This window comes from Hylaeus volcanicus, chromosome 2, assembly GCF_026283585.1.
Source record: "Hylaeus volcanicus isolate JK05 chromosome 2, UHH_iyHylVolc1.0_haploid, whole genome shotgun sequence".
In the NCBI taxonomy this organism is placed as follows: Eukaryota; Metazoa; Arthropoda; class Insecta; order Hymenoptera; family Colletidae; genus Hylaeus; species Hylaeus volcanicus.
The window spans coordinates 21,469,342-21,481,052 of NC_071977.1; the positions used below are offsets into that span (position 1 = coordinate 21,469,342).

General features: G+C 33.3%; 1 protein-coding gene across 9 annotated transcripts; it reads right to left on the reverse strand.

Annotated features, from left to right (window-relative positions):
* Positions 1-1,765: 1,765 nt before the first annotated feature.
* Positions 1,766-11,149, reverse strand: LOC128872950 (protein lingerer). 9 transcript variants are annotated; one of them, XM_054116146.1, is made up of 15 exons: positions 11,063-11,149; positions 8,951-9,146; positions 8,500-8,863; positions 7,831-8,094; positions 7,556-7,749; positions 7,235-7,474; positions 6,836-7,153; positions 6,309-6,746; positions 5,556-5,780; positions 5,278-5,485; positions 4,998-5,197; positions 3,718-3,927; positions 3,459-3,584; positions 3,114-3,389; positions 1,766-3,031 (listed from the first exon to the last, which is right to left on the reverse strand). In XM_054116146.1, the coding sequence occupies exons 2-15, from the start codon at positions 9,077-9,079 to the stop codon at positions 2,783-2,785; spliced, it is 3,441 nt and encodes a 1,146-aa protein (XP_053972121.1). In that variant the 5' UTR covers positions 9,080-9,146; positions 11,063-11,149; the 3' UTR covers positions 1,766-2,782. The 9 variants fall into 9 exon arrangements, with proteins under 9 accessions (XP_053972121.1, XP_053972124.1, XP_053972126.1 ...); XM_054116149.1 differs by having other exon boundaries at positions 8,951-9,085; positions 11,063-11,081; XM_054116151.1 differs by having other exon boundaries at positions 8,500-8,848; positions 10,931-11,072.
* Between the last annotated feature and the right edge of the window lie 562 nt (positions 11,150-11,711).

Below are 11,711 nucleotides of genomic sequence, written 5' to 3' on the forward strand. Positions count from 1 at the left end.
ATTCTGTAGTCCAGGCGAACGAGTAATCTGTATCCGGGTATTATTGTAACGAGTGGACAAAGTCGATTATTTTTCTCGAAAATTTATGATTACAGATTTACATTTTCTTTCATTTTTTTTTTTTTTTAAGACAACTATTCTACATTTGGTCTCCCATGATTTTTCAAGTGTATCATCCTATCTATACCGCTGTTATTCAAATTTGTGTATATTGCAATTGCTAAACGAGATTTTACTTACAATTATGTACTTCTTCCAGATATCAGCGGTACTCGATGAAGTTTTGATGATCGATCGATCATTTACACGGTAAAATAATTTATTTCTGAAGTATGGTACATATGCTAAGTTGCAAAAAGTTTAACAGCACCTCTCGAAAACGCTTTTCTTAGACTTTTGCTTGTTTATTTCTCACGAGAGAAAATGTTTGCAATGATTGCTATCCACAATACAAAAATGTAAAGTATATGTCTAAAATGATTTGTGTTGATTAACGTGTTATCTTTTTCAGAATACGTTATAGCTGTACAGTGTTTCGAATCAGCGTAAATAATGTACCAGTACGGATATTCTTTTACCAGACGGAATCGACAATTGCGGTTTTTTTTCATTACAATTTAATGAAAAGGATAGTCATTGTGAATACTTGGTATCAGTACACTAACATCGATGTTTCTTTCAGAATTACGATAATGTTGAATTTATTAATAAATGCAGATAGTAATAGACTGTAAACAAAATTTTGTATGTATGTTTGCTTTAAATTTTTATCAAAAAATTAAATTGACTCAATACTCTTTCTTCGATCAACTAAAATTCACTTTTATTTACGTATTAACAAATGTTACAATTTTTAAGCAGATTCTAGAAATGAGTAAGAATTAGAAGCGAAAAGTAAAAAAGAAATTGAATTTACGGCGTAGCCACATAAGATTATTATTTGGACTATACATCTTGTAAACATCAAGTAGAATGTCATAGTACGTATCTTAATTCTCTTCCATATCCGAAGAACTGCCTTATATAGTAAACTCCAAAAAGTTAGTTATTTTAAAGCTGTAATAACTATTCGGTAATTATTATAATTATCTGTTGCTTAAAGAATCGTTTATCCATTTCCAGATGTATCATATCAAAAAATACCTTCGTAATTGAAACATCGTTTTAATATCTTTCAAATTGTTTAATTTAAAAGAAATAAACAATAGTTTGCAAACGAAAACTTCCAAAGTTACTATTAAATTAAAGCGACAACTATTACTTCTAAAAAGATAAATTATATCGATGATATAGAGCAATTAGTAAGAGTTAATGCATGAATAAGAACAAAGTAATGTACGTTTTCATTAACACAATTTAACAATCTGAAAATATTGTAAAAAGTTATATGAGGAGTTCTGCAAAAATCAATGGTTAAACTCTATTATCTGAATTTTATTCAAGGCACCACAAGAAAATTACTGAATTCTGGTTTGTTTCCATACTATTTGTGGCACTGTTTAATCTGCGACGCCGTTTTCCTAAACATAAGATATATTAAACAAGTACCGTTCTCATTTTTTACCCAGCATTCTTTGAAAACATGGTGTGACGGTATCTTCTTTTTTGGTTTAATAGCTTTTTGTTACTAAAATATAACGTTGATAAATTCTGGTAACTAAAAAAATGTAAAGCGACCAAATCAAATATACGTATATGTGGGTGCGCGCAAGAATGCGAAACTAGTGCAGATATACACTCGTTTTAAATACCAAAAGTGACAACATTATGATGATTATAACTTTATATACCTGAAGTACCATGATTAAATACATACAATTATCGTAATTTACAATAGTATAGTTTTACGTTTCATCACGAACGGGGTGCTTTGTTTTCATGTAAAGAAGCACTTTAGATGTTAGTGAGCCGAGATGCCTACATTATACAAAAAAAACTATCACCCTTTGCAGTCGATGCAGTATATTCGCAATTGCACAGTAGTATACAGATAGGAGATCGGGAGTAGATTTAACAGTCAATTACTCTTCTAGATCATCTTTCCAGTATTTCACACGAGAGTTATGCTACTCACAAATCTTGATTTTTTATAGTGTTTCAACAATACCACATAAATTCTGCTTGTCTCCATCATCTTGACAAATATGTACGATCATGCGTTCCACGGTTTTACACGTTAAAAACGCTATAAGTTTATTTGGCACGAGTGCGCCTCACATTTGGAAGAACTATGCAATTTTTCATGTTGCATATGATTGTTTTTTCTTTCTTTACGTGTACCGTATTTAGTTTTGAGAAAAATACATCGTATTTTACAGAAACATATATACTGCATTATACACACCAAAAAACTTTCTAATACGCTTAATGAATTATACAGAATTATAAACGGGAAACATAGTAAAGGATTTTTATAATTCAATATAATATTTCGAAATATTATAAAAAGAAAGTAAGTAATTAGGCTAATTGGAAAGAGTATAACGTTTTTAACTAACTGTTGCATGAGATTTATGCGAAAAAAATACTTCACTCTATTAAACATAAAATCGGTAAAAATTGCTTAATCCTTCCATATTTTAAGATTCAATCTTTCATTTTACATTAACTCGTGTCGTACCAGAATTATTTAGTTTCACGAAAAAAACGTCTTGTCTCGTGTCCTTTATGTCATTTATGTCAATGTCCATATCTCACACCACCGTGTCTCACAATGGCGAAGTTGTATTTTGTCTAAAATGGTCTTCCTTCCTCTATTTTTTCCTTGCATAGTCCAAAATTTTTAATTGCTTCCAGTCCAGTAATTAGGACTATATCCTGGTTTTGCTTGGGCTTTGTTTTGGGAACTTGTATTGGACCTTTGGCCTGTGCTGCTACCACCATCTTGATGAAGTGGCTGATGCAATTGATGAGCCATAGTTGGGATAAACAAATGTGGTGTTCCATATGCACTAGGCAAACCAGCGTTTTGACTGCCAGTAAGATTAAATGGCGGAGGAGTTGCTGAGTGAAAAGTTTGTTTATCATAGGACTAGAATAATAGAAAAATGTTATTATCTTCCACTGCAACTTGTAAAATATTGTACTATGATTGATTTTATGAGAAAACTTACATTTACTTTACTAAGCGCTACATGACTTTTTGCATACATAGTCGCGCTTATATCAGTTGCAGATGATCCACCAGTATTAGTATTTCCAGTAGATGTTCCTGTTTTGCCAGTTTGTGTACTGTTATAACTGCTTCCTGCACCTTTGTAGTCAGCAGAGGGACCAGCAGATGCCATAGCATCGTAGCTTGCGCCAGCACCATATCCAGATCCGTAACTTCCAGGTTTAGCACTATATGCTCCGCTGTTCGTGCCCGCATTACCAGCAGTAGCTATCTGCTATAATAAATTACATTGATAAACGGAATGCAAATTTTCCAAATGAAATGCAAAATTTAATTAACTTACAGGATAAATGGCAGCAGGAGTTCCGTATTGAAAACTACCTGGCATTATTCCACCGCCGTATGCAAAGTATGCGTAAGTCGGAGGAAGCGTAGGATTTATCATTGGTTGCTGATGCTGAGTAGCAGTCTGCAAATAATGTAAATAAAAAATGATTTTAATCTGATAAAATGTATCCGGTTGAAACTATCAAAATAATGTCCAAGTATTCCAACAACACTGTTAAGCTGGTCGTCAAGTCTACGAAATGCTTAAACCTAACCTGTTGCGACATAGTAGATGGAACTGGAGATGCATTGCTGTCGTTTCTGGTGAACCTGGCGTCATTAATACTGGTATAGGCTCCCTGTACACCTTGTACTCCTTGGACACCTTGTACACCGGAAAGTGCATCTCCTCGTCCTCCACCGAGACTGGTAGCAGGGCCGGTTGTCTGATAGCCCAAGGGCGCGTCATAGTAACCAGTAGTTGGCTGCAGGTTAGTCAGGAAGGCCAAACACAAAACTACATGCATACACTGTGTACTCCAAATACAAGAAGGCTATCTAATTGCTAATACTACGCGTACAGGGTTTAGGGTAGATAACATGCGGTTTGAGTTGTACCCGACTCTTTTTAATTTATCTAATTAAAATAAAATTATAATAATCACTATTTTAGCATAAACTTGTAAATTATTTTTCTTAACTATTTTTGGATATCTAATTGATAATGATAATGATGATAATAATAATAATACAAACGACAAGAAAAAATAATAATAATATACAAACAAAGCACGCATTCTCTAAGAAAGTGTGCAAAAGGAAGTACAACTTAACCACTTGGAAATTGCAATTGCATGATATTTCCATAGAATTTTAAATACGTGACATTAGATATGGAGCAAATAAAATAAATAAATAAAAAAGGAAGATAGTTGTATAAGCTACAGTGAGTTTGCGATCAAAACATGTCATTAGTGAAAATCTGAATTCCGAACCAGCTAAACTTTCAAAATATATATACCACGCCCAAATTGATCATAGACATTTTTACTCCTCTACGAAATAGTGTTTTAGAAATAAAAACCTTTCCAATCATTTATTTGATGCGATACATCTCACTATGGATAAATACACTAAACTTCTTGTGCCATCACGAGGACGTGAGAAGAAAATTCATAATTCCTTAAAAAAATAAAAATAAAAGAAATATTGAAGTAACGAGCAGCTACCAAGCAATAAAGAAATGATTACTTCAGCATTCTTCTTACTAGGTAATCTTAACAAAAAATAGAATAGCACGCTCCAGAGTAGTACACCCGAAACATCATCTTTTCTTTTGAAGTGAAAATGCTAATATTTTTTTTTTTTTTTAAACAAGTATAATAAATATATTCAATTATGTTCTGTAAAATAAATCAATGTACTCTTTTTAAAGTGTACGTTACTCTAAAGAAGCATTTTAATTGAATCAAGTACAAATTACTTAAGAAATTAAAAAATGAATAACTTGTACTTGAATCTGTTGCATAAATTGATCGATCGAGTAATAACTGACCATGTGTGGTATTCTTTGTTGCATAAGCTGCATATCTTCAAAACTATACATTGGTTGCTGGAACGCATAAGGTACACCTTGGCCCATAATATATTGATGACTTAGCATCGGTGTCATACTGCCAGCTGCACCACCACCTGTGATATTTCCAGTTCCACTATTACCAGTTACTACACCACTCGATGTACTTTTCGGTACCGCTATATAAAAACCACGTTATATTTATCACTTTTGATTTGATTGATTTATCTAATTTCATTATGATATAAAATCTACTTACCATTGGAATTAGTTACTTTAGTTTGTGAACTATTTACGGAGGCAGAGCTAAGGCCTAATGTAGGTGCCGTGGTAGTTGCAAGAGAACTATTGGATGTCGTCGTGTTACTATCGTATTGAGAATCTTTTGTTGTGTTACTGTTCAATTTATGATTATGAGACGCCGTTTGTGGCTGACTACCATATGTGCCATATGCACTAGCATATACCTACAAATGCAGTATTGTAATTTTATCTGCACAAGTAATATTCAAAATTACTTTAAAATAAGATACTTACAGACTGTGCAGCGCTTTGATAAGCTCCAGAAGTTTGTGTAATAGGTGAAGTAAATGTAGTAACAGAGGGTTGGTAAGCTTGTGGTGTCGATTGGAATGAAGAAGATCCCTGATAACCACTTGTTTGATACCCTGTACTACTGTTTGATACAGTATTCGTAACTACAACCTGTGCTTGATACTGCGATGTTGTAGCAGGTACGTATCCGCTCGTAGATTGGTAAACCTATGTATATAATGAGAACATTACTCCATACACGGTGAAAAGCATAACTGAACTCAAGAACGAATCTATCATGAAACTAATGATGTTTCAACTCTGATCCCTCGTAAAGAAGGAAAGAAATAATGACTTTTACAATACTTGTTGCTACTGGTTCAGTTATATTTCTCATTGTAACTTAGGAATTTTCAACATTGTATGGAAGACACCCGCCTCAAAAAAAGAAATCTTAAAAGGTGTACTTTAAAAGTAATAATTCAAAATACAATGAAGGTATTTAAATCATATGGACTAATTTTCAAGCTTTCAAACTTTTCTGATTTAACTACCCAATGTTTGTATGAAGCTATGTTCTAATGACAATTTTGAGACAATGATGAACAAGTGGGTGATCAATTACTACTGGGGTGAGCCTACAAAGAAAATATACCCCCTCCCCTAACCTCTTGAATTATAAGACGCCTCTTATAGGTTTCGCTCCCTACTTTGAAAAACAATGGTGTAACTTTAATATAATCATCTTAAAATTACCTGATTAGTAGTTGTTGGTTGATTATAACCTGAAGTTGCAGACACAGGCGCCGATGGAGAAGCTTGATTGAAAGTTGACGTATTGGATTGAGGAAATGACGACGAAGAATTATAACTTGCTTGTGAAACAGTTGGCGTCGCGGAATAGCTATTGGCACTAGTGCCTGACGCTGTTTGGAAGGACGATTGAGCCGATTCAGCATTTGTAGAATATGCATTATAAGTGCTTGGCGTTGCAGCAGGTGGTTGAAATGATGACTTTTGGGACTGGTAAGTTGTTGCTGTACCATATGTTGGTGCATTTCCTGGTGAGACTTGCGAGGTAAAATCTTGTTTTGTTATGTCTAAAGTTTGACCAGTACTACTACCGCGAGCAGTAAAACTTTGAGCGTTTATTGAATGTTCACTCGACACTGGTAAATTATCACTATTTGATAACTGAAAACAATTATTATTCTGTAATTATAAAAAAATTAAAAACGGCAAATGCTTATACTTCCGTATACGTAAAATAGTAAGCTACTTACAATTTGAGAAGTAGTACTGAAAGGTGTTGTTGATGTTTGTGTTGTTTCAATGTCTAGAGACTTATTTGTATTGGCAGTGTTTACGGCATTCGTGGCAGAAGACACATCTACACCAGGAATTGTACTACTCGCTGAATTGAATTTTTCATTCGCAGAACCATCAAGAGAACTTGAATCGCTACCAAACTCTAAAGCGCCAAATTGAACATCGAGAAATCCAATGCCGCTATTCACAGCATCTCCTGGCATTTCAACGGCGCTAGATGGGATTTTTGATGGCGGTGGCACTCGTGGGCGTTGTTTTGTCTGTCTTTGAGGCTAATATATTTGAACAATAATTAAGGATTACAATAAATTTATAAAATAAATTCACTTCAAGTACAATATTTGACTAGCTACCTGACTGGATATCGACGATGAGAATGTTGTTTGTCCAGCAGCTTTTAAATTTTCACTCGTTTGCTGGGTAAGTTGTGTAAAATACTGAGTCTGTGCAGCTGTTAATACTCCGCCGCTGATAGCATTTGGTTGCTGCAATAGTTGCATCGTTGGTAAGTTCAGCACAGGTTGTTGTTGCTGGGACTGCTGAATTAAAGTCTGTTGCTGAATCGAAGGTATTTCCGATAATTTTGGTAGTTCCTTAAATATATATGTATTAAATGAATAGATAGTCAAATTAATAAATATTTATATATTAAATGACGTTTTAAAATTATGTACTTCTTGTTGCAGTAACGACAAATTTACATTCTGATTAGATTGCACCGACTGCAGATCTTGAGTTTTTGTTTCTTCTATGGAGGATGGAACTTCCGCTACAGAAGTACTTGGTGTAAAAACTTTTGTATCTGCCAATGAACCTGTATATTCTTCGTTGTCCCAGTCTTCTGTAGAATCCAAATTATTCCATGCATCTACTCATACATTTTAATAAATAAGACACCAATTTAGAATAACTTAAAACATTAATAACAAATATTTATGATGTAGCTTACCCATCTTTGGTTCCTGGACAGTTTGTTGTTGTTCATCGTTACCTGTCCATGTATCAATCGAACGATTAAAATTATGAGGCGACGATGTTGATGATGGATCATTACGATTGGCAAATGTTCGCGGACCAAGTCCTCTTCCTCCACCGCGTCCTCCTCGACCAGGTCTACCAGGACCGCCTCTCCCTCTTCTATTACCACTGTAGCTGCCATCGCGAACACCATCCTCCATATTTCTTTCATTCTCTTTATTTTCCCGACCGCGCCCTAAATAAACATTTATTTAGAATTGCAATTGTTAAGGGAAGGCAATTTCTTCTTTGTCTACTTTATCAGATAACTCAAATCAATTTGTTGTTTTGGTTTCGTAAAAGAACAACTAAAAGTTTTAATTTGATTACAATATGTAATAAAGTTTTATATAGTTGGTTTATTATAATCATTTCCCTATTATTGTTAGTTCAATGTGTTTTTATAAGTTCATCTCTAGAGGATTTTTGTAATTTTTGTCTTCATATATCATTAAGGAAGAAATAGCTACATTTCTCTATCAATTATAATCGTACTTATTGAAGAGCAATTATAATTGATGTATATAAAAATTTGTTAATGTATAAAATAAACATGATTTGCAATAATATAATTGGATATATACGACGTTTTTTAACTTACATCCACGATTATCATGATTAGCACGTCCTCGCATACGCGGAGGACCACCACCTCGTTGATTACGCCTTTCATCCCAGTCGCCACCTTCGTCCTGACCCGCAGAAGTATCCATGTTTTGTTTGGAACCACTAGGTTGGCGAGGCTTTTTCTTTTTTACTTCCCATTCTGTTTTCACGCCTTCCAACAAATCATTGACAGCGCGGTCGAGGTCTCCGTCGCTATCATGTAAAGCCATGACAACTTCGTCCTCTGAGCGTCTAGTCATATCCATGACCTGCTTGATACGTTCCTTCAAAATAGGATCTTCCCCACTGCCCATTCTCGTGTCAATGATTTGTGCATGCCGCGTCTGAACAGTGTTTGGCTGAAACGCCATAGTTTTTAATAAAGAATTCTCAGTTACATAATATTAAAGAATAAATGAAAATAATAATAAACAGCACATACTGACCTGTGCCTTTTCATGTTTTGTCGAATCCGATGATTTAGTTTGATGATCTGACTTTCCATGTTGTTGTGAAGATTTGTTTTTGTTGGTGCCCTTCCCGCCGGAGGACACCGATTTGTTGCTTGAACTCATTGCCAACTAAAATCCCACACACCTATATCACTCACCTATCACACTATATACACTCTCTATTTACAGTCTGTAACAAAGTAAACATTTAATCGTGTATATCTAATATATTCGATTCTTAGTTTCATGTAAATAATAAATACATTTATTACATTACTCTTATTTATATTAATTGATTTAAAATTTATATTCTAATCATATTATAATTCTTATAAAAATGCATGTACTCTAGAATTTCTGATTAAACATGAAAATGTTTTATTTAAATAACTCATATAATTGCATATTGCTGCATTTTTTTTATTTCAGAAGTCTGAAAATGATTGGCAATTATGTGCATTTCTTGTTTCATATGGCATAAAATAAATATTTGAGATTATAATTATTATTAATTTATTGATATAAAAGAAATCATTAAATGCAATTAATGATTCCAAATTGTAACATATACTTTACAAAATAATTAATAATACATCATATCAAAGTATCAACCATAAATGTTTTTAATTTTGAATAATAAACAATAAAGTTAAGAAGTTTCATCAAAATTTTGATATAAAGATATTAAAATATCGTTATGAAAGGAGTTGATTCAATGCAATTTGCATTTAAACAAAGACAGTATGATTAACTTAACATAGCTAAATGATAGTAATATACTAAATGTTGCTTTATACTAAAATACATCTTTGATAATATAATAAATCAACAAAATAAAATTATAAAAGAATATATAATCAAAATTATATCTTCTTTATCAAAGGATATGTAATACAGTTTAAACATATCATTAAATTTATCAGGAGAATCGAATGTTTACACACCAAAAATGATATGAAAAATTATTTGTGTATACTATGATCAGTAATTACAGATAACAATTATATCACAATTACAAATACAAAATTATAATTATGATCATATATAATGATCTTTATAGAAACGATATATTTTAATAAACTGGTTTAAAAATAATATTTACATTGCATAATATGGAAATTTGTAGAGTATACACTTGAACAAGACATGTAATAATTATGATACAGATTTGTGTTTGAAATAACTTAAATAAGAAAATCAATTTGCTCTTAAATGTATATGCAAGATGATTAAGTATACATTAACCATACAATAACTTCAAATATTATTATTAAAATATACAAAAATATTTACAACAAAGCCGACACGAATTCAAAGGGAACGATTCCAAAATATAATTTAGCCGTTCCGTATTGAGAAGAGACGAAAAGGTTAGGATCGACTTGTAACGATAAATGGTAAATCAAACGATTTGACAAATATTTCTTAAAATAGTCACGTTTTTCCTAAAACGGTTAGTCCAGAAGAAGAACGAATAACTAAGCGTCAGGGAGATATTGCAGAATAATCTAAACCTTGTTCGCACAATTTTGCGAAATTCCAGAGGATCAAGCCGCTTGATAGAACAGGACGAGACTCACCAAGAAAGCAGAAAGTTTTGTGAATTTTTTGCAACACAAAAGCTTTCGAAGGATGACGAAGGTAACGAAAAAAAGATAAATTTTGACGTGCGCGGTGAGAATATGACGAAGGAGGATTATCAGGCGCATCACAAAAAACACCTTGACCGTTGCGTTGTTGTTCGCAAGCGAGTTGTGAAAATTCTTCAAACGGATGATAAAGAAATTGGCCGTGTAGGTTTTGTTACATTCCTGAATCGGTACAACAAAGTTGATGTGGAATATTCTCTGCAGACCATGTGCACGGTAGACGCCATTTCTGGTTTTGCGAGGAAGGCTTGTCAACCATCGCCGCGGTGGAGCATCGATAGATCTCCGTGAGACGATCGAGTCAAAGTATTCGCAAGTAACTCACAGTTATTATAAATGTTGTTTGCGTACTCGGAGGACACGTCCGGAGTCAGAATCAAGCGAAATTCACGACGCCTCGGCTTTTTCGGCCGTGGCGCGCGAAAAACCACGAAAAAAACAACGAATTTGCTCGTACCTGGTTAGTGCGCTCAAAACGCAGCTCGGTCACGTGACCGCGGGCCCCCCTCCCTAATACAGCAGCACCGCCTCTATGCTTTATCAAGTTCCATACGGGTAGCCAATTTGCTACTAGAAATTTCAGGTTCGCCAACTATAGACTGAGAAACTTTCTAGATTTTTCAAACAAAACGAAATTGAGGAGCATTTTCAACTAAAATTTCCTGAATATTATTCATTTTTTTTCTGTCCAGCCACGCGATTATTATTGATAATTTATATAATTGAAAATATTGAAAGATTCATCTATTTTAATCTAGTATAAAAATAAAGAGTAATTTTTCGAGTAAAAATAAAATTCAAAAATATAACAAAATCATAGGACTTGCGATAGGAATAAATCAGCCTTTATAAATTGAATACATATATGTATGTAGTTATATGTTATACAAGTTATTATTTATGTAGAATGATTACAGTTCTGCAGTGAAAGATTCGATAAAAAAAATTATATGAAGATATTGAATAAACTAATCAAATAAAAAAAAATATATATATATGTTATGTATTATGCATCTACTATACGCTCCTGGGCGTACAGCGGACTAATGAGATCAAATCAGATGATGCAAATTACGTGGTTTTGTTACGGGAGTTCATCGTCATAC

Coding starts and splice junctions, on each gene's coding strand:
- LOC128872950 (XM_054116146.1), bottom strand. CDS start 9,079: ATGAGTTCAAGCAACAAATCGGTGTCCTCCGGCGGGAAGGGCACCAAC. Junction 7,750..7,830: donor TGTCCAGGAACCAAAGATGG/GTAAGCTACATC, acceptor ATGTATGAGTAG/ATGCATGGAATAATTTGGAT. Junction 3,390..3,458: donor CTCCTGCTGCCATTTATCCT/GTAAGTTAATTA, acceptor AATTTATTATAG/CAGATAGCTACTGCTGGTAA.